Raw genomic sequence first — 22,878 nt, 5'->3', positions numbered from 1 at the left:
CTAGTTGTGTGCCTCTTTCCCATCAGACTGGATTGAGGCTGGGATTTTAAGACACAATACCCAGCACATAGTGGGTACTTAATAAATTCTAGTTAACTTACTATGCTTTTTCTACTGGATCTACCTTGGGGCAGAGGGTGTGGGATTTGTGACATGAGAAAGGGATAATCTGCTACCTCTTTTCCCCGGTTGGTAGGTGAATGTTTCCATAGCTAACTAGAGTCCCTCTTGGCCAAGGTTGCTGAATATGAAACTTCATTGGGGAACATAGGTATCACCACCATTGATCTCAGCAACTTCGTATGGCAAGTCCCACAAGTGAGGCAATTTCAAGTGGAGACTGACATCTAACTGGGAGGGTGTTCCCCTCGATGAGGGGAAAAGACACAAAGATGAGGTCCTGTCAAGTAAGTAAAAGATGGACGTCCTCTGGGCTACAGAGACTGGGGGATCAGAGAATCACAGAATTTCAGAGTTGGCAGACATCTCACTGTCACATATTTGACAGGTATTCGTGCGGTCACTACTTGAAGACCTCTAAGAAGGTGAAAACCATCACCTCTCAAGGCAGTTCATTCTGCTTTGGAGCAGCTCTAATTGTCAGGAAAAACTTCCTGACATCAAGCCTTTTCCATTTCTACCCATTTTTCCTAGTTATGCCCTCTGGGGTCAGAGAGAACAAGTGCCTACTACGCGCTAGAGATACAAAGAAAAGCAAAAACAGCCCCTGCCCTCGAGAAGCTCACAATCTAATGAGACAAATCTAATCCATTCTTCACAGCATGAACAAGTCAACAAGAATTATGAAGGACAAGCACTGTGCAAATGTCAGAAAACATCAAGCATGATTTCCTCTTGTCTTCTCTTCTCCAAGCTAAACATATCCAGTTCCTTCAATCTGTCCTTATATATGATGGACTACAGACCTCTGATCATTCTGGTTGCCTTCCTCTAAGGAGCAAGACATTACCACTAATCTTTTCAATATATACCTTCTATAACCACCAACATCCAACTATTGGTCCAATCAGCATCAACACCTCAAAAAGTTTCATGATAAATACACCTATGTTTGGTGTAGGAAAAGACAATACAATATAGTGAAAGAGTGCTGGACTTGTACTTAAGAGATCTGGGTTCAAGACCTGCCATTTGCTAGCTAGGTGACCTTAAGTAAGTCAATTCCTTTGACCCTCATGTTAGTTCTTTGTCTACCATATGGGAATATTTATATTAGAATTGTGAGAATCACATGATATAATGTCATTTTCATTAAAGACACAAGAACCACATGAAAAGGGGGAGAAGGGGCAAGCAACTAAGAAATAGTATATTGCTTCACCAAACTCAAAGTAATTTTAATAGTTACCCAAACCAAAACAGAATTAGGGAGATGAATGCCCTGACCTTGTCAGATAAATAAAATATCACATCCCAAAGCCAAATAGAAGTGATTTTTAGTGGATAAAGCGCTGGCCCTGGATTCAGGAGGACCTGAGTCCAAATCCAGCCTCAGACACTTGATACTTACTAGCTGTGTGACCCTGGGCAAGTCACTTAACCCCTATTGCCTCACTAAAAAAAAATAAAGTTGGGTTTTTTTTTATCTTTTTACTGTTAAAGCAAGCTATCTGGTACAAATCTGGCCTCAGATGCTTACTAGCTGTATGACCCAGTGCAAATCACTTACCCCCTGTTTGCCTCAGTTTCCTCATTTGTAAAGTGAAGGGCAGAAGGAAATGGCAAACCACTCCATTATCTTTGCCACAAAAACCCCAGTTGGGGTAACAAAGAGTTGGACAATGTGGTACAAATGGGAGTGAAGTAGAAGTGGTGAAATATCTCAGGTAAAACCAGCAGGTGGCAGTGGTGATCAAGGCTGGTTAATCCACCTGCATTCTGCCAGCATCAGGTTACATAAACCAGCAAAAGTGATCATTCAAATTCAATGGATGAATATTCACAAAAATATGAAACATTCAGATCGACAGAATGAGAAACAAAATGGGTCTCCATAAAACATGAAGGGACTGACCAACTTTTTTGAATGCGATGAATATCATGAAATGTTATTATGCTGTAAGAAACAACAAAGGGGACTCTGGAGGATTTGTATGGAATGACGTATAGTGAGGTGAGCAGAATCAGAAGAGCAATTAACACAAGGACCACAGCATTATGAAGGAAAACAACTTGAGAGGCTTGAGAACTCTGGCTGATGCAATAACGAAAAAGGATTCCAGAGGACTAATGATGAGTCATGCTTGCCCACTCTTGGCAGAGAGGTGATGAGTTAGAGGTGCAGAAAGAGACATGATTTTGAAGTCAGGGACAAAATGTGAACCAGTTTTGCTTGACTATACTCACTTGTGACCAGAAGGATTATTATTGTTTTTGTTGTTGTTGTTATTGTTGTTATTATTATTTGGAGGTGGGAGAGCTATGGAAATAATAGTGAAGCAAAAATAAATAAATAAAAATAAGACAAGGAAGAAAGCAGAGCTCAGAAAGGGACACAGACAAGTAAGACAGGCTTGAAATTTCCTATAAGATTTCATTTCTCCTCTTTCCTCCTCCCCCTCACCAAAACAAACAATAGCAACAAGCCAGCAACAACAATCTGGCTGGTATGAAACACTAATGAGACCTATAATTGATGTGTACCTTTTTTTAAATCACATTTAAGGGTGCAGTCTGTGCTGCAAGTCTGCTATGCAGCCACAACCTTCCATATGTGTTGTCATATCCCTCATTAAAATGTGAGCTGTCTATGAGCAAGGACTATCTTATGTCTCTATTTGTGTCTCTAGCACATAGCACATTATAAGATTAATGAATGTTTTATCCATTCATTCTTTTTTTCATATTGAAGAGTGGTCTATGTTGGGACCACTTGTGTTGTGTTGTGTTGTATTGTGAAATGACCAGCAGCCAGCATGTGTTGGTACTTACTCTCCTTCCGACAGCCTCCATCCTCCAAGAATGACATAGCCTGGCACCCCATCAGAGTGAGTGTTTAGCTCTAGATTTGAGAGATTCCATTGCCCTCTCTGCCAAGTACTCATATTCTCTTCCCCCAGGACAGGGGTCGGCTGATGACAAGACAAGAGAGGTAGCATGGGGCAGCAGGAAGAACATCATACCCAGAATTAGAAAGCCCAGACTCCAGTTGGGCAGCAACAACAAACAAAAGCCCTACTGTGTACAGAACACTGTGCCATGCCCTAGAAAAGGTACAGAGCTTGGATAAATAACCATCCTTGCCTCTGAGAAGGAGCTCACAACCCAGGAAAGAAATGACACCAACACAGAGAACTATAACATCCATTGTCAAAGACATTGCTGATTGGCACATTGCTTAGTCTTTCTTGGTCCATTTCTTCATTTAGCAAGTGAGGATAAAAATGCCTCCCCCAGCTACTCTGTAGCTCTCTTAAGAATCAAATGACAAGGATTTGTCTCAAGCTATTTGTTACCATAGAGTCCTGTGTAAACATCAGGTAGTTGTATTATAGCACATTTGTCCAAAGGGGCACCTTGACTGCTTTTCATTGGCCTTCAGGCTGATTCTTCCCACCCTCTACACATATGAAAATTCTGCTCCTAAGGAAGGAGAGAGAAGGTAGAGACTGAACCTCTGGACACTGGAAGGTAACTTATTAAGGATGGGATGTTCTGGGAAAGCCATTTTGTCTTCTTTCTAACACTTCACCACCCTCTCTCATCCCCACATGGCTCTGGAAGATAATTCAATGTGGGAGCCAGTTAGGAGTCATTGCCTGCTCTGTGATGGCTCATTTGTCCCACCCCAAAAGCCTGACTCCTTTCTGAGGGCCACCCACAATATAAGTGCATGTTTTATGAGAAAGGACCTTTCCAAGTCCAACTCTCCAGAAAAACACTTCAGGAAAGTGTTAAAAGGCAATGAGAAATAAGACTGATGAGAAACACCAATAGATTTCAATAAATAACCAATAAGGTGACTAAACTGTGTGTGCCCTTTGACCACTGATAGTCCTATATCCTCAGAGATCAAAGGAGGAGTGAAAGGACTTGTATGTACAAAAAATATTTACAGTAGCTCTTTTTGAAATGGCCCAAACTGGAGATTCAGGCGGTGCTATGAATTGGGAATGACTGAACAAATTATGGTGTATGAAAGCTGTAGTTGTTGTTTGTCCTTCATTTTCAAAGAAGACTAATGACATCGCGGGTGATGTCTTGACTTGTGAATGAATTGGACTTAAGTGAGGCAGTGCGGCAGTTATCTGCCTCACTCTCTCTCCCAGAGTCCACTGGCAGAAGTCAAGATGACTGGCAATGGCCCAGAATGCAGTGGATGACCTTGGACTCTTTGCCAAGCTCTAAATGCACCAGAGAGCCTACTTTGGCCACCTTCATGGTCTTTGGAACAAATTGTTCTCAACCACCTGTTCAACCTGGGGGAAGCCTTCACATATTTGAGGTAGATTTCCATTCATGCATCTTTACTTTGTACTAGTGGCAACCACAAAGTTTCTGGGACAAGTTCAGTAAAAGAGAATAACAGGGGGCAGCTAGGTGGCACAGTGGATAAAGCACTGGCCTTGGATTCAGGAGGACCTGAGTTCAAATCCAACCTCAGACACTTGACACTTGCTAGCTGTGTGACCCTAGGCAAGTCACTTAACCCCCATTGCCCTGCAAAAAAAAGAGAGAGAGAGAGAGAGAGAGAATAACAATATCCAGTCTTTGGAAGCAAAGCTGTGTTCTCTCCTACCCCAGTCATGTGGTTTCAGAGGGGATGAGAAAAGAGTGAGAAGATTTCCATTTGCCTTCGCATTTCCTTCCTCCTTGATCTTTCTCACCTTTCCTTCCTTGACTCCAGTCATGGGCTGACTCCCATCAAGCCCAAAAGCATGGGAGCAGACAACCTTGTAGAGATAGCACTGCCCTCATGGAATCATAGACTGTCTTTAGGGATCATAGAGGAAAATCCCCTCCTTTTACAGAGGAGGAAAATAAGGATCACAGAGGCACAACTTACCCAAGTTTGAATAGAAAGTTAGCGGCAGAGCCAAGGTTAGAAGCCAGGTCTCCTGTCCCCCAACCTTTCCACCTCAACCTGTCACCTCCCATGGCAGAAAAAGCAATGGCAAACCTAAAGGGAGGAGATGAAGCACAAAGACTTTCAAGAATGTCAACTGTAGGGGCAGCTGGGTTGCTCAGTGGATAAAGCACCATCCCTGGATTCAGGAGGATCTGAGTTCAAATCCAACCTCATACACTTAATTATTACTAGCTATGTGACCCTGGGCTAGTCACTTAACCCCAATTGCCTCACCAAAAAAAAAAGAAGAAGAAGAAGAATGTCAACTGTAACCAACAACCAAAGAGTCACATCAGCAGGCTGAGGTATCCTGGTTCTCAAATTCAAAGAGAAGTCAAGCGTCCATACCATCTCAACTTCTACCTCTGAAACAGAGAGGTCCAAGGTTGCAATGGAAGGGTTTTCTCAGTCTGAAGCAGAGTGGGTCACTATGGGCTTAGGGAAAAGAGTCTAAGCACTTACTGGAGAATTTCACCAACGGCTCTTTGAATTGGCTGTCATCTTAAACTTTGCCACTTGGGGGTGCCATTAACCTTCTGATACTCTTTTCTTTAAGAGATGCTAACTCACTGAGAGGAAGAGAGGGTGGGGCTTTGTGCAACAGAGAGAGGTGTCAAGACCCTAGAGAGGAGAGTTTGTTTTGTGGAATTCTCCCCAAGTTGTAGAAAAATGTTGACCAGGAAGAGTTTTGGGATAAGAGTGAGAGGACAATTCCTTCTAGAAAAGGATTGAAAGCAAACTGGACATGGGATCTAAACCAGAAATAAAAGGAATTTGTAGATTTCAAAAAAGGAGGTTTTTCCTTTTGGATGAATTCCTCCTAAACTCTTGCTAAGAGTCAAACACAGATTACAAAGAATTCACTTTCCCCTGAAATCTTTAGTCAGTATATCATCCCTAACCCTTATATTGTTTCTAGCCCTAATCTTAGCTCTTCTAATTGTCCCTCGGTGGTGACTCTGATCTTGTTTGGGGTTTTCTTAGCAAAGTGGTTTGCCATTTCCTTCTCCAGCTCATTTTACAGATGAGGAAACTGAGGCAAACAGGGTGAAGTGACTTGCCCAGAGTCATACACCTAGTAAATGTCAGAGGCCAGATTTGAATTCATGAAGATGAATCTTCCTGACTCCAGGTCCAGCACTATCCACTGCACCACCTAACTGCCCTAATCCTCCCTCTTACTGCTCTCTATAACCCCAAACAAACAGCTAGGTCTCAACTAGTGCAAATAAGGGGTTTTGTTGCATGGTCACATTACTCAAATTCCAACAATATATTTCCACTGGGCTAGAACTAATGACCATATTTTATACAACTATACCAAATAGTTCCCAAAATATAATAATTTTTTTAAAAAATTTTGTATTAAAAATCATAACAAATAGAATCCCAAATATGATTTGCATTAATTGAAACCTCGCAGTATTTTCTTGTAAATTCAGAAGGAAGCACAGGCAAGGACAAGGCAAGGAAGTACAGTCTTGAAAGTAATGTTTACAAAAAACCTGAGAAGACATATGAGCTGAGGCAAAGTGAGCAGAACTAAGAGAACCTTGTACACAGTAACAACAATATTGTAATGATAATCAACTGTGAAAGATGTAGCTACTCTGAACTTACAATGATCCACAATAATTCCAAAGAACTCATGATGAAAAATGCTATCTACCTCCAGAGAGAGAACAGATGGACTCCAAGTACAGATTGAAACATATTTTCTTGCTCATATTTTTCTTGCTTTTTTCCCCCACAACATGGCTAACATGAACATGTTTTTCATGACTATATATATGTATATATACACATACATACATACATGCACATATGTGTGTATGTGTGTGGGTAATGGACATTGTATTTCTTGCCTTCTCAATAGGTAGGGGAAGAACTGAAGGAAAGGAGAGAATTTGGAACTGAAAATAAACATTAATTTAGAAAATAATTTTTTAAAAAAGAAAGTAGCAGAATTTATCATATACTTTTTTTAAGCAAAAATATTAATTGGAGATTCAGTTTCCCATAGAACCTCTGTTTATGGACTGCTATATTTTGTGTGTGTGTGTGTGTGTGTGTGTGTGTGTGTGTGTGTAAGGGGAAACCAGGCAGTAAAGTAGATAGAACCCCTGGGCCTGAAGTCAGAAAGACCTTAGTTCAAATCCAGCCTTAGACACTTGCTTTGTAACCCTAGATAAGTCACTTAACCCTTGTTTGCCTCAGTTTCCTCATCTGTAAAATGAGGATAAAGACAGCACCTACCTCCCAGGGAGCATTAAATGAGGTAACACATAAGATTATTTGCAAACTTTAAAGTGCTATATAAATAAATACTAGTTATTATTAACCTAGCTTTATAATAACACGTTTTATAATAATCTGCGGTTTATAAAATACTTTCCTTGTAACAATCCTTTGAGGTAAGCAGTCCAAGTGTCATGCACACACAAACCTTTGCATGTAGTTGGAATTTATTAAACATTTGTTGAATTGAAACGCCCCTAGTTTACAGATAAAGAAACTGATTCTCAGAAAGGCTACAGCCACAGAAACAATAAGCATCAGACACAGGCTTTGGACACAGAATTCTTCTATCCAAGCCCAGAGTTCTTTACATTGCACCATCCCAATGCTTCCTTAGCTGGACCCCTAACCTAAGGTCTTCTGTGCCAGGGCTTGAGCTTGAGGTGTCAATAATGCTGTGGCAGCCCCCCCACCAACTCTGCCCACCAGACACTGATTCTACCAATAAAATTGTATTCATATGGATTGCCCCTTATGAAAATACAGAGGGGCAGCTAGGTGGTGCAGTAGATAAAGCATAGGCCCTGGATTCAGGAGGACCTGAGTTCAAATCCAGCCTCAGACACTTGACACTTACTAGCTGTGTGACCCTGGGCAAGTCACTTAACCCTCATTGCCCCCCACCCCCGCAAAAAAAAAAAATACAGAGAACACCAAGGAAGGCTAAATCTGAACCTCAACAAGCAGCTCAGTTTGAATTTGCTTATCAGTCTTCTTGAATGGAAAACTGAGAGTATTCCCCACTCCTAATCCCCCTCTCATTTCACACCCAAAAAAAGTTCTCCTAGGGGAAAATTAGTTTACATTCTAGTCTCTAAAAGGAAGGGCCTGATCAAATGAAACACTGAGGGGGCCCTGGACACTAGGAAGGGGAAGGGAGAGAATATTAAAAGCAGAAGTAGGACTGGAAGAAGAAACTCTTTTTACATTAAGAGTCTGCCAAGGGCTTGCCTTGCTCTGTAATCTTGTTTTTGGTTTTTTTTGGTTTTTTGTTTGTTTTTTGTGGGGCAATGAGGGTTAAGTGACTTGCCCAGGGTCACACAGCTAGTAAGTGTCAAGTGTCTGAGGCTGGATTTGAACTCAGGTTCTCCTGAATCTAGGGCCGGTGCTTTATCCATTGTGCCACCTAGCTGCCCCCTTGCTCTGTAATCTTAAAACCAGCCTTCCCATCTACCCAAGGTCTAACACAGAGCCCTGGTCCTCCCTCTACAGGGTTGCCCTCACTTTTCCCCAAAACCATCTTTATTAACCTTTATGCAGTCTATAACTCCCAGCAGCTCTTACTAACACTATCCTAGTGTCCCTAGAGCTGTGTTTGGGGAGGGGAAGGAAAGAGAAAAGGCATGTAAAATATTTAAAGAATGGAACAGCTAGGTGGCAAAGTGGATAAGCACTAGGCCTGGAATCAGGAAGACCTGAGTTCAAATCTGACCTCAGACACTTAGTAGTGGGGTGAGCCGGGCAAGTCGCTTAACCCTGTTAGCCTCAGTTTCCTCATCTGTAAAATGAGCGGGAGAAGAAAATGGCAAACCACTGCCATATATATGCTAAAAAAAAACCCAAATGGGGACATAAAAAGTCAGACTGAACAATAACAATGAGCTTCTCTAATGGCAGCCTGGTGTTCGAGCACTGAACCTGGAGTCAGGAAAGGCCTGAGTTCAAATATGTCCTCAGACACTGCCTAGCTGTGCTAACCTGGGCAAGTCATACTTAATTTATGCCTGCCTCAGTTTCCCCATCTGCAAAATGAAGGTAATAAGAATGCCTGTCTCCAAAGGTTGTTATAAGCATAAAATGAGATCTTAGTAGCCCAAACCCTGGGGTTCTAGAAAGAAGGTCTATCCAAAATATGATGATAGCTTCAAAGGTAACTAGTCTGACCTAAGACCCTGTCTTGGACACCCCATCTTTCATTCATTCAATCAATATGCAAATCTTAATTCCTACTATGGGGGCGCAGCTTGGTGGAGCAGTGGATAAAGCACTGGCCTTACTAGTTGTATGACCCTGGGCAAGTCACTTAACCCTCATTGCCCTAAAAATAAAATTCCTACTATGTTCCAGGCACTGTGCTAGTCACTATGGGGTGACACAAACACAAGAATAGCCCCTGCCCTCAGAATGTTGACAGTTTATTGGGGGAAGCTTCTGGTATACATACAAGTGAGGAAGCCTGTTGCAGGCTTGCACCCTGACCACTTCGAAAAGGAAATGTCCCTTGGCTTCTTGATAAAGGCCATATGCAAACAGATGTTTCTGGTTGATCCCCATGTATCGGGAGGGGAAAAGAAAGAAGGTGTCAAAACTGTTGGCCATTGAGCAGAGTCTCCCACTCCATGGATCCTGAAAGGAGAGACAACTTCTGCTTTCAATGTGCTCTTAATCTCTTCTGAAGAGGTGGCTAAGAACTCTTCCAGCTCTCTCTTGGGCTCCCCTTGATGGGAGTTGGGTTTGGGAATGGATTTCTTCTTTCCTTCCTCCATGAGGGCTCTTTTACATGGCAGCAATGTATATATGTTTTTTCCAGGTAAGCTTGAGACTGGATCTCAAGGTCCTGGTCACCTCTAATGCTCTCTGTTTCTTTCTCTGAGCACAGGTGATCCAAAAGCAATCCTGAGACATATCTTTCCCATCATGGCAGTGATCTCATGAACTCAAGATCTCTGGAGTCATTGAGACTTCTGGGTGACTGGTAGCAGGATCTGCTTCCTTCAGGTACTGCACCACTTCTCAGAGAAGACACGGACCTCTAGTCAGAGCCATGATGACTGTGAAATGTCCCACAAAGTGTTTCATGCTTTATCAACTTCCTTAGAAAGCATAAATAGGAGTGATAATTTATTGTTTATTGTTTTATGCATCTTGTCAGTGTGCTTATAAGTCTTTTGTACTGTAACTTTTCTTTTATAATGAAATAAATAAATAGCTGTCCTATATCTGATCTAATTTGTATACTGATTTTTTTTTGGGGGGGGGACAAGGCAATGAGGATTAAGTGAGTTGCCCAGGGTCACACAGCTAGTAAGTGTCAAGTGTCTGAAGTCAAATTTGAACTCAGGTCCTCCCGAATCCAAAACTGGTGCTTTATCCACTGTGCCACCTAGTTGCCCCCCATATTGAATTCTTTAAATTAAAAAAAAAGACCATGTTGATACCTTTGGAGAAGCCCCTACATATGGGAGACAAAAAGAAACCAAATGTAATCTGTGGGAGCATTTGTCTGATAACCCTGAGTCAGTGGACCTGTTACATGAATAAATACAACATAATGGGGGGGGGTTGGGGAGCACATAAGCAAGTGGAAGGATAAGGAAAGGCCTGAGCTGAACATTAATGGAAGCTAGTAATTCAAAAAGAAGATAATGAAAAGGAAATACACTCCTGGAATGTCATTTATGGAGAACAGCAAGGTGAGCTAGAGCCAGACACTGCCATCAAAGTCACCCCCTTTCTCTGTAAAGGAGATAGGCAGGTAAGGAAAGGCAAAGGATGGACAAGTCCTCACTCCCAAGTTGTGGTTTGTCATGAGATTGGAAGAGATAGAAAAGTGACAGCAAGATATCTCTCCCAAATCCCTGGAAGCAGAGACCCTGGGGAGGGTTCCACACAGTTTCTTCCACTTGGCTTTTATGAAGACCTTTCTTCCTTTTTTCCTTTCCATCCGCCTTCTCAGAACTTGGATTCTAGACTAGGTAAATAAAAAAACACCAGATGGTTGGGATGACAACCTTGCCTTTAACCCCTCCTTGATTCGCTTACCTTCCTGCTGTTCTGCTAGTCCCCTGACCAAAATCAACTTCATAAAGCCTCCCCTACTCATTGACACATAATGGCTTCCATCACTCTCACGTCCAATCCAAACTCCAAGGCAGCACAGAGTAGTAGAGAAGGTAATGAACTTAGAGTCAAAAAGACCTGGATTCAAATGGACAAATAGTTGCTAATTGTGTGACTCGGAGTAAGTCACTTAAACCTTCCATGCCTCAGTTTCATCATTTGTAAAGTGATTGAGGGAAGCTAGGTGGCACAGTGGATAAAGCACTGGCCTTAGATTCGGGAGGATCTGAGTTCAAATACAGCCTCAGACACTTGACACTTAACTAGCTGTGTGACCTTGGGCAAGTCACTTAACCCTCATTGCTCTTTAAAAAAAATTTTTTTTTAAGTGAAAGTGATTGAAGACCCCTAAGGGCCCTTCTAGTTCCAAATCTGTCTTCTCTGCCCAGTGTCATACACGTCTTGGGATGGTCGAGCTGGGTCTCTCAGTGGACCCTACTTCCCATCCTTTCACCTCCAGCCTCATCTCTTTCCTCCTTCCCCAAAATTCATCATAGTCCTCCTACCTACACTGAAGCCTAGACCTCTGTCCATCTTCCTTTACTTTCATCCTTGTCTTTATCTCCATCAGATGGCAAACTCTGTGAAGGCGAGGAGTATGTATCCCCCCGCCCCAAATCTGGATCCTTATTCCCTTAGTAGACAGCACAAGACACACAAAATGACTCAAAGTGGGCAGCTAAAAAAGGGTCACCATCTCATCTCTGAGTGTTTTTTCCTCTAATGAAGAAGTCAGAGCTTATCAATTAAATGAAGATTAAAAGTGTAGCCTTAACCTTAATTTGTCTTTGAACAGAAGACAAATGAGTTTACCTGAAGAGGTAGTTGTACTTCATTTGTATTTCCACAGTCACCTGCAATTTTCTCTAACTCTCATCACATGGTTTTTGTCAACTAGCAAGGAGTGATAAGAGCTCTATTAATAATAAGCGCCAGAGGTTAGTGGTCTAACCCTTAGACACCATGCTCCGAACCCTGATCTTCGCTGCCCTAGTCTTTTATGGTAAGTCTGACCTGTATTATGTAGTTAGGTAGTGTCAGGAGGTTTCCCCAAGCCCTAAGCCTGATCTTACATTCAGAATAAAGTTTGGTCCTACTCTGTGCCCTAATATTTGGAACAGCTTTTCTTTCTTGGGGCCTCCAACGGCAGAATTCAATGTACCCTGCTATGTAGCCATCACCGGAGTGGGTCATCATCACTCTTTGATAGGTCTTTGAACCTGTCAATCGAAGATGACACTCCCCTATGAGCTCTGAAGAGAACCCCCCTCCATTATTTATGGGAAGTCCATAACCTAGAGACCTCCTCAGCAAATGGGCCTAGTTGGGAGTGCAGAATGGTATACCCCTAGGGAACTCTGTCAGAGGCATTTGGATGAGTCAGGGTCATTCTAAACAGAACTTCTATGTGATTCCAGGTCAGTCAATCAACAAGAATTTAGTAATCACTTACTGTATGCCAGGCACTGAGCAAGTCCCCCAGCTCAGTTCCCCCTGATCTTATGCCCTCCCCCCAGCCTTTGAAGTGGTCAAGAGCACATAAGCTAAAGAGATGGTGATTATCCATTACAGTTCAGCTGCATGAGAACCCCAGGGTTCTAGCAATAATTACAGGATGGGCATGGAACTCATAATTTTCCTATGAATTGAGACTCAGTGTCATTCCCCAGTCTTCTGGGGATCGGGGAGGGTGAAAATCAGACAACCCTCTATATCCCCTGCAATTCTGCATGACACTCCTTAGCCTCTGTACCCCTTGTAGCTGAAAGGTTGCCCAATCATTACCCACTCTTTTTCCTTTCCCAAAGGACATGGCTTAGAGGACTCCCCAGATACCAATGTCCGAGTTGTGGGGGGATCCACTGCCCAAAGAAATTCCTGGCCTTCACAGGTAAGTGTGACCACATAGCAGAGTTCAAGGGCCTTGAGTTCAAGTTTTGAAGAGACAGAGAACTGCCAGTTTTTCTAATTGCAGAAGGATTAGAAATTGGGATTTAGAAACACAACACAGACTCATAGCCTCCACCCAGATATATACTGCTCTTAAGAGACACATGAAGGCATCACACTTGCACTTATAAGAGCAGATGGGGGTCTACTAGATAGAGGGTGGAGTACAAGTCAGGAAGACCTGAGTTTGAATCCTGATTCAGACACTTACTTAGCTGTATGATTCTGGGTAGGTCACTTAACCTCTCTGTGCCTCAGTTTTTCCCATCTGTAAATGAAGGAGTTGGACCTGATGACTTTTGAGGTCCCTCCCCTATGCATCATTCACCTCCCAGACACACACTCTTCCAGATACCCAGTCAACCCACCATGCCATAAAACCCATTACAGTACTGGACTAGAAGTCGGAAGATTTAGGTTTCATTCTTGGATAGTGACATTCTTGGATGTGTCATGTCATATCATGTTGTTATGTTATTTTGTCTCATGTTTTATTGTATTATATCTTATTGTATCGCATCATGTATTAAATCATCTTTTGTATTATGTTATATTCTACCGTATCATATATTCATAAGCCTCAGTTTCCTCTTCTGTAAAATGAAGAGGTTGTAGGGGCAGCTAGGTGCAGTGGATAGAGCACCAGCCCTGGAATCAGGAGGACCTGAGTTCAAATCCGGCCTCAGACACTTAACACTTACTAGCTGTGTGACCCTCGGCAAGTTGCTTAACCCCAATTGTCTCACCAAAATAAATACATACATACATACCATATTAAAAAAAAAAATGAAGAGGTTGAGCCAATTGACCTTTAAGGTCCCTTTCCAGCTTTGACATTCTAGGTTACAATCCATACATTCGCACCTCTGAACACCCTTTCTGTTTCATCTTCCATGTGTACTCCAGCTTATACATCATACACATACCTCGTGTCTCACACATACTGACCACACATAATTTGGTTTCTCTAAAGGCATGTCAATGGAGCCACACTAATCTCAGCATATTGGCTAAGTGGACGTGTGCTGTCCATTGGAAAACATGTCTTCAGTCATGGTCCAGCTTTGTGATCACGTACCTCCCTGAGCCTATTTCCTTATCTGAGAAATGGGAGTGATGACTCACTACCTACCTCAGGAGAGGAACTTTAAAGGATGAAGTGAAAATTTTTGTGATTATACCAATTTATCAAACTGATTCATTAAGAAATTACAATATTGCGGTCATCAGATAAATTGTTCTCCAAGTTCTTTTTTTCCTCACTCTGTTCACATCATATAAATATTCTTAAGTTTCTCAGAGTTATAGTTTGATTTACTAAAAAATTTCATTTCCTCTCAGATTTTCAGGCCCAGGACTATTGTTAAATGGTAGGTCTAACCATAGTATTTAGAGTAAAGGGCATAAACTGATGAAGAAAATCCAGCTTGTAACTCTTAGTGTGCAGAGCAAGATTAGTATTTCCTAAAATCAGAGAAGGTAGTATATCTCCAGGATATTTTGGAAGATCCATGGAGAATCCAGAACTGTGAGCCTCCGCACAGATGTTTGATACCAAATCTCTTCTCAGGCAGAGGATATTATTATTCCCATTCCAAACAGCCCCATCATCTATTGATTGGGAGGGGGTGTAGAACTTAGAGAGCGATGAGATAAAGAGGGGAGACAAGCAATCACAACCACTGGTTCCTCTTTTCCTTTACCTATTCCTTCTAGATTTCTCTCCAGTACTCATCTCAGGGTTCATGGTATCATACCTGTGGAGGAACTCTCATTACGCAGAAATGGGTGATGACAGCAGCTCACTGTGTGGACAGGTAAGGAAGAAGGAGGTACTAGTTTCTCTGGGTGCCAATCGAAGTTGACGTGGGAAAGCCACTAAGGTTTTGAAGTTGTCTGAAAGTTCAGATCTTGCCTCAAATACTTTCTCTAGCCATGTCATCCTGGGAAAGTCATTTAATCTCAATCTCTCTCTCTCTCTCTCTTTGTCTCTACCTCTCTCTTTTTCTGTCTCTGTCTCTATTTCTCTTTCTCTCTCTTCTCTCTCTCTCTGTCTCTCTCCCTCTCTCTGTCTCTCTCTGTTTCTCTCTGTCTCTGTCTCTTTCTGTCTCTGTCTCTCTTTTTCTGACTCTGTCTGTCTCTCTTCTCTGTCTCTCTTTCTCTCTGTCTCTCTCTCAGCATGTTTCCTCATCTATAAAATGGGGATAATAATTATACCTCCCTCAGAGGAATGTGAGGATCAAATGAAATCACATCTATAGAGAGCTTTGCCGGCCTTAAAGTGTCACATAAATATAGGCTATTATTCTTGGTTAGGGGGAAGTGAGGACTGGGTGTCCAGCAACTGTGAATGAGTCCTCTGTGGAGCATCCATTCTCCAGTGTGGTCAGGAGAGGGATGTTCAGAGCCTGGAGGAAGAATCAGTGACTTTAATAAGGGGTTCCGCATATCAAAGCCCTTCTGGAGGGAGACCTAGGTAACCATGGGAAGGGGAAGGATCAGTATTAAAACAAACCCTTTCATGGGATCACATCTACATTCTAATATTATCTTTACAAGTCTCCTATCTAGACTGGTTAGGCCACAGACCCAAACGGCTAAAACAGGAAAGTGAGAAGGGCTGCAGATGAAACACCAATCTTTATTTTGGAGTCTTTAAACAGGAGCATGTGTCATCTGCTGAGGCTGGATGATGGGTGCTGATAGTACACAGACCACACAGGGTCAGAACAACCTGGGGATGAATACCTGCCTTACACATTTTGTAGCCCTCTGAGTCCCGGCAGCCTCACTGGGGAGATGAGAACTGAACCTCCCTGGGGTCGGTGTGAGCAGGGACCAAATGCAATCATGGAAGTAGAACCTTCTATAGACCTTAAGCACTGGATGAATGTGAAATGTTATTATTCCCAAGTGTGAAACAAGACTATCTTGTCAATTATTTTCACACCAAAGGAGATTTGACGTAGTAGATAGCACGAGGGGTCTGAGCTGTGATAGGTCACCTGTGGCTTCCTTTTCTTCCTCCAGCAACCTGAATTTCCGAGTTGTGGTTGGAGATCACAACCTGTACCAGAACGAGGGCACAGAACAGTACGTAAGCATCAGCAAAATTGTGAAACATGAGAAATGGAACCCCAACAATGTGGCCGCAGGGTGAGTGATAATCAGTGACTCCTCTGAAGGGTTGTCTGAATGCAGTGTTTATATGGGGATGGGGGGAGGTGTATTGGATCTTGTCTTTTATGTACTTTCCTTGGTTGTCAGGAAAGAGGTAAGACTAATCCTGTGCCCCATGGCCTAGCCTGCTCTGGGCAAGGTACCTCAGTTCTTTCATTAAGACATCTTACTTACTCTTATACCTGGAACCATAGAGATGATCTAGTTCAACTTCTTTTTAGAGTTGAAGTAACTGGGACCTAAAGAAGTTAAGTGACTTGACCAAGGTCACATGGGTAATAAGCATCAGGAGAGTCAGTTGTTAAATTTTCAGTGTAAGCATTTGTTGATCAGTCATTTCAACTGTGTCTGACTTTGTGGTCCCATTTTGGTTTTTTTGGCAAAGATACGTAGGAATGGCTTGCCATTTCCTTCTCCAAATCATTTTACAGATGAGGAAACTGAGGCAGAAAAGATTAAGTGACTTGTCCAGGGTCACACAGATAGTAAGTGTCTGAGGCTGTATTTAAACTCAGGTCTTCTAGATTCTATGCCTGGTATTCTACCCATTGTGCCACCTAGCTGACCTAAGCAGCTACAACTCAGAAACTGGCAAATGCTAAGATAATAAATGATTATTTTGTTCGTTCTCTAGACTTAAGAAAATGATAGAGGGCAGCTAGAGCACCGGCCCTGGATTCAGGAGGACCTGAGTTCAAATCCGGCCTCAGACACTTTACACTTACTAGCTGTGTGACCCTAGGCAAGTCACTTAACCCCAATTGCCTCACAAAAAAAAGAAAAAAGAAAATGATAGGAAAAAAATTTACGATGTACATTAAATTTTGAAGTGTATCCCGCCTTTTTGAAGAAAACCTGGTTGTTAAATATTTACCAGCACATTCCTGACAAGTATATAACTGGGACAAATGCTCAGAAGCAGAAGAGGGCCAACTGCTTTCTAAATGTACAGAGTCTACCTGTTAATGATCTGTCCCCCTTCTTCCCACAGATATGACATTGCCCTGCTCCGTCTGAGCCAGAGTGTCACCCTCAACAACTATGTCAAGCTGGGCACCCTGCCCCCAACTGGTCAGATCTTGCCCAACAACAACCCCTGTTATATCACAGGCTGGGGCAAAACCAAGAGTAAGTCACTAAAGGTGTAATCCAGCTAGGAAGCTTTAAGGAACCACTTCTCTACACTGAGCATGCAGCATACACCTAGTCTTATGCTCTCAGGGTGTTCATTATACATGACACACATCAATACATACCGATGTAGTAACAAGGACACACACACTAAGACCAGAATGGCCCATGAGGTATTTGCTTACACCCCTGAATTAGTTGTAGGACTTTGGAACTGGAAGGAATATTAGCCATCATCTGGTCTAACCCCCTCATTGTACACACAAGAAAATGAGGTCTGCCAGAGGTAAAGTGACTTGCCCAAGGTCACATACCTAATCCCTGGCAGAGCTGAGATTATAACTCTTTGATTTAGAGGCCGGTGCCCTAACCATTAATTCCACTGCCACCATAGAAAGGACAGAATGAGTATCATTGGAGGGTGGGTATGAGTGGATGGAGCTGGGGCAATTCCAGGGTCAAATGAGAAAGGATCAAAAAAGACTATCAGTTTTTCTTGGATAAGGAGCTTTAACTAACTTAAATGATCAATGACAGGATAACAGCCTGTCAGGTTAGAAGGGTGTTCCAGGTACATGGCACAGCTTGGTCAAAGATTTAGAGGCAGGAGAGGGCCAAGTGCTATTATCAATGTGAGCTACAGGGATTCAAAGTTATAATCATATAAATATAATTAATATATTAATCAGGGATAGTGTCAAGAATAAATAGTCTTTGCTTTTAGGGAGTTTACAATGTAACAGGAGAAAGAGGGAAGATAGATATGATATCAATGTACATAAACATAGTAATTTCCAAAATACATTGAAGGAAAAGGGGCTGGGAGGTTTGAAGGAGAATGATCTGCAGAGAGGTTTCTGGGGCTGGCAAATTGGGCATGGAGTTGTGCTTCATCTGCCAAGCTGGACTCAGAACTCAGGGCCTTAGTTTATCCCTTGTACTTTCTGTCTCCCATGTAGCCAATGGGCAGCTGGCTGAGACCCTACAGCAGGCATCCCTGCCGGTGGTGAGTTATGAAACCTGCTCCAGCAGCTCTTACTGGGGATCTACTGTCAAAAACACCATGGTGTGTGCAGGAGGAGATGGAGTGAAGTCTGGATGCCAGGTAGGAAAAAGAATGTCAAAGCAAGACCAATCCCCCTTTCCAGGTGATGAGAGCAAGGAAACTGAGGGATCCACTCCCCCAGCTTCATCTTCCTTTTCAGAACCTGTCAAAGAGGTCTCACTGACCCCTTCTCCTCTCGCCCCCTATTCTTCATTCTTTCACAAATCAAACCCAACAACAGACCTGCTTTCTCTCATTCACTCAGTGAACTCACTGAGGATGAACACCCACCTCTCTCATCAGTTTCTGTTTCTCTTTGCAAACATACATGGGCGGGGCAGCTAGGTGGTGCAGTGGATAAAGCACGGAGCCTGGAATCAGGAGGACCTGAGTTCAAATCCAGCCTCAGACACTTGACACTTACTAGCTGTGTGACCCTGGGCAAGTCACTTAACCCCCATTGCCCCGCAAAAAAAACCAAAAAACAAAAAACCATACATGGGCACAGGTAGGTATCTGTGTTTATAGATGTTATTCTTCTGTGACTTTGTGCCTGGGACTCTGGAGCAGGTCAAGGGGGTGGTGGGTAGTGTAATTATGGTCAGTCATTGCTCTTGGGGCAGAATGTCCCCTGCTTAGATTCAATGGCTGGCTGTCTCAACTTTCAGTAGTCATCCCAGGGGGCATAGAGAGATATTGCTCATCCAAAGACTTTCCTGCCCATCCTCCACCCTCAATCCTCAGTCCTTTCTTCATTTGCCCTGCTCACTTCAGAACAGAACAAACACATGTACAAGCAGCCATTACTGATATACTTGGTTCTCACTTAACTTGGCTCCCTTAACATTGTTAAATCTCTCTCCCAGGCCCTCCTTGGTTTACCCTCAGATAGGACAGCTCCTCCTAGAATTCCAACCCCGTGGGTCACTGTCCTTTCTTGCTAATCTCCTTTACTTGGTCTAAGGCTGAGAAGAAATCTAATCCTGGACTTTAGGCCTTACCTCTCTCAGTAAATGTTCAGCTCCTTCTTGGAGCAAATCTAGAAGACCTTCACATCTGGTCCCAAGGTTTTATCTTTACCATTTGTGTAAATCTCCTATATCACTCAATCCCAGCTGGAGGAACTGAGTATCTTGGATTTTCGTATGCTTTGTGGCTCTCTAGGTTCAAAGATAGACCAGATTCAACCCCATTTCTGCCAGTTAAAGCTATTATAGCTGAATGCTCATTTCTGACCCCACCTTCACCCTTCTTAAGCCTGCCTCTCATTTGTTCTAGCCCACAAGAGCATGTTTCTTTTTTTTTTTTTTTGCAGGGCAATGGGGGTTAAGTGACTTGCCCAGGGTCACACAGTCAGCAAGTGTCGAGTGTCTGAGGTCGGATTTGAACTCAGGTACTCCTGAATCCAGGGCCTGTGCTCTTTCCACTGCGCCACCTAGCTGCCCCCAAGAGCATGTTTCTAAGGTGTATTTACAGGAGAAAAGAGATACAGATTCAGAAGTAATACATCATAGAAAAGAAAGAAAAAAGAAATAAAGAAAAAAAGTAATAAATACATCAGAGGAGGGTAGATGTATGAATTTTTTAAAAAAACAGAAACAGAAACAAAAAACAAAAAAACCACCTACATGGTTCCAAACTGGATGGTGCTTAAATAATAATGTATTCTGGGACAGCTAGGTGGTGCAGTGGATAAAGCAATGGCCCTGGATTCAGGAGTACCTGAGTTCAAATCCAGCCTCAGACACTTGACACTTACTAGCTGTGTGACCCTGGGCAAGTCATTTAACCCCCATTGCCCGCAAAAAAATAAAAAATAAAAAATAATAATAATGTATTCTAAAGACCTGTAGTTAGTCACCAAAGGACAGTTTAGCCCAAGATTCTCGCTAGTCTACAAATGCCATCCACAGAAAGAAAATGGCTACTTCTACCTTAGAAAACCCCCTTATCCATTTAGGATTTCTTTGTAAATTTTTTTTTTTGTGGGGTGATGACAGTTAAGTGACTTGCCCAGTGTCACACAGCTAGTAAGTGTCAAGTGTCTGAGGCCAAATTCGAACTCAGGTCCTCCTGAATCCAGGGCTGGTGCTTTATCCACTGTAGCACCTAGCTGCCCCCCTCCTTTGCTTTTATTAATTTTTTAAAATTAAGAAACATCTATTTTCTCTCCTTTCCACCTTTTCCTACCATTGAGGCGGGGTTGGGGGGGGGGGAGAAAAACATAATCCTTATAATAAACATGCAAAACACATTTCTAGATTGCCTAAGTCTAAAAATATGTCTCATACAGCATCTTGAGTCCAGCACATCTCTGTCAGGAGGTGGGCAGCATGCTTTATCAACAGGTCCTCTGGAATCACGGCTGATCATTGTATTGATCAGAGAGATCTTTCACATTTATCTGCCTTTTCAAAAAACACAGAAACAGAAATAAGTCCTTGTGTTCTCTCTACTAGGATAGGTCAGTGGACTCCCCTTTTGCCAGAACCTTCCCTACTCTACCAGCATGGTATCAGCTTCTCCAAGGAAAGCAGAGAAAGGAGGAGAGATCATGTTACTGAATTGGGGCAACAGAGGAGACAAAATCTTCAGGAATGATGATCCAGCCCAGCCTCCTCTTCTTGTGTGTCAACCCTCCTGAAATTTTTTAGTGGTTTTGTCAGCATTGAGCAAACTAACCAAAAGGTCATTTGCAGAATCTATGAGCTGGATCTTTGACGGACCCTTCCTGGCCTCTGGGACCTCCAAGCCTGCTTCCTAAGACGTATCTCTTTTCTGCAGGGAGATTCTGGGGGCCCACTTCACTGCCTGGTTAATGGCAGGTATGTTGTCCATGGAGTGACCAGCTTTGTGTCCAGCCTGGGCTGTAACGTTGCCAAGAAGCCCACTGTCTTCACCCGAGTCTCCAATTATATCTCTTGGATCAACAATGTGAGTTCACTCAGTGGCACAAATAGTATAGATGTACCCTCCAAGCATGGACTAGGAGAATAGATAGACTAAGAAAGAAAGGGAGCAGGGGAAGAGCCAGGACAGAGCACTATCCCCTCCCCACACATACACTCCTTGGTTATAATCTCACATGGCCAGTTGGAATCTTCCCCACCCTAATCGTTAAGGTAATATGTTGGGGGGGGGGGGCAGCTAGGAGGTGCAGTGGATAGAGCACCAGCCTTGGATTCAGGAGGACCTGAGTTCAAATCCGGCCTCAGACACTTGACACTTACTAGCTGTGTGATCCTGGGCAAGTCATTTAACCCTCATTGCCCCACAAAAAAAAAAAAAAAAAGGTGGTATGTTGGGAAAACTCTGGCTTTGGAGTCAGAAGAACATGTAGGTTCAACTCTTGGGTCAGCTACTAGCCGTCTATGTGATCTTGGGTAAATCACTTCTCTCTGGGTCTCAATTGCCTCATCAGCAAAAGAACCAGTTGGACTAGTCAGCTTCTGAGGCTACAATACCTATAAGTTTGTTTCAAGTGGAAGACAGGGGAGGGATGAAGCCCAGGATAGTCTGCAGGAAGACTGGGAGTTTGCCTGGACAAGAAGAGGAAATGCCTCTTCAATAGCTGCCAGGCCTTCTAACAGAAGAAAGTTTCTAGTTGGGAGGGAGGTTCTCTCACAGCAGATGATGCTGTCTATCCACATTGGACTAGTGGGAAAAGTCTCACTGGGCTAACCCATGGGGACCCAAGAGTGTTCCCTTCTCTTGTTATATGTAGTTTACAGGACATGCCAAGAATATCCTCTGCTTGTGTCCCTGTGGCCTGAGGGTATATTCCATCTTCTTCAATAAACTGGGTATTTCCCAGGGCAAAAGACTATACCTTCTTGCTTTTGCATTTCTTCTCTTCCCCCACTCCCCCATTCCTCACCCAGAGACTCAAAAGGAAGAACAAAGGAACAACACTGAGTCCACTTTTCTTTTTTTCAGGTTATTGCCAGCAACTGAATTGTTTCCCTGAGACCAAAGCTCCATCCTTCAGCAAAGGCCCTCGGTTCCTCAGCAGAAGTTAAAATCGTGAAGAAAGTACGGAACAAGGGGACATCGCACCAAATGTAGACATTGTATACCAAATAAAATCAAATTATCAAAATATCAAATGTTTTATGTCTCCTTCCATTTAGAATTAAACTAGGGGGCAGCTAGGTGGTACAGTGGATAAAGCACTGGCCTTGGATTCAGGAGGACCTGAGTTCAAATCCAGCCTCAGACACTTGACACTTAACTAGCTGTGTGACCCTGGGCAAATCACTTAACCCTCATTGCCCTGGAAAAAAAAAAGGAAAAAAAAAGAATTAAACTAAATGATGAAAATGCAGTTGGCTATTATCCAAGTGTA

The 22,878-nt window shown here is 42.8% G+C and overlaps 1 protein-coding gene across 1 annotated transcript; it reads left to right on the top strand.

Moving 5' to 3' along the window:
* Nucleotides 1-12,178: 12,178 nt before the first annotated feature.
* Nucleotides 12,179-22,632, top strand: CELA1 (chymotrypsin like elastase 1). Its single transcript, XM_043968098.1, has 8 exons — nucleotides 12,179-12,230; nucleotides 13,036-13,118; nucleotides 14,894-14,994; nucleotides 16,208-16,333; nucleotides 17,349-17,485; nucleotides 18,448-18,593; nucleotides 21,318-21,467; nucleotides 22,470-22,632. The coding sequence occupies exons 1-8, from the start codon at nucleotides 12,191-12,193 to the stop codon at nucleotides 22,485-22,487; spliced, it is 801 nt and encodes a 266-aa protein (XP_043824033.1). The 5' UTR covers nucleotides 12,179-12,190; the 3' UTR covers nucleotides 22,488-22,632.
* Nucleotides 22,633-22,878: the final 246 nt, after the last annotated feature.

This window comes from Dromiciops gliroides, chromosome 5, assembly GCF_019393635.1.
Source record: "Dromiciops gliroides isolate mDroGli1 chromosome 5, mDroGli1.pri, whole genome shotgun sequence".
Classification (NCBI taxonomy): Eukaryota; Metazoa; Chordata; class Mammalia; order Microbiotheria; family Microbiotheriidae; genus Dromiciops; species Dromiciops gliroides.
The sequence above is the reverse complement of the archived record's forward strand: the minus strand, read 5'-3'. Positions and strand labels throughout refer to the sequence as shown.

Excerpts from the sequence above, each read along its gene's own strand:
- CELA1 (XM_043968098.1), top strand. The coding sequence starts at position 12,191 with ATGCTCCGAACCCTGATCTTCGCTGCCCTAGTCTTTTATG. Across the intron at positions 17,486-18,447 it reads AGGCTGGGGCAAAACCAAGA|CCAATGGGCAGCTGGCTGAG; the intron begins GTAAGTCACTAA and ends TCTCCCATGTAG. Across the intron at positions 18,594-21,317 it reads GAGTGAAGTCTGGATGCCAG|GGAGATTCTGGGGGCCCACT; the intron begins GTAGGAAAAAGA and ends TCTTTTCTGCAG.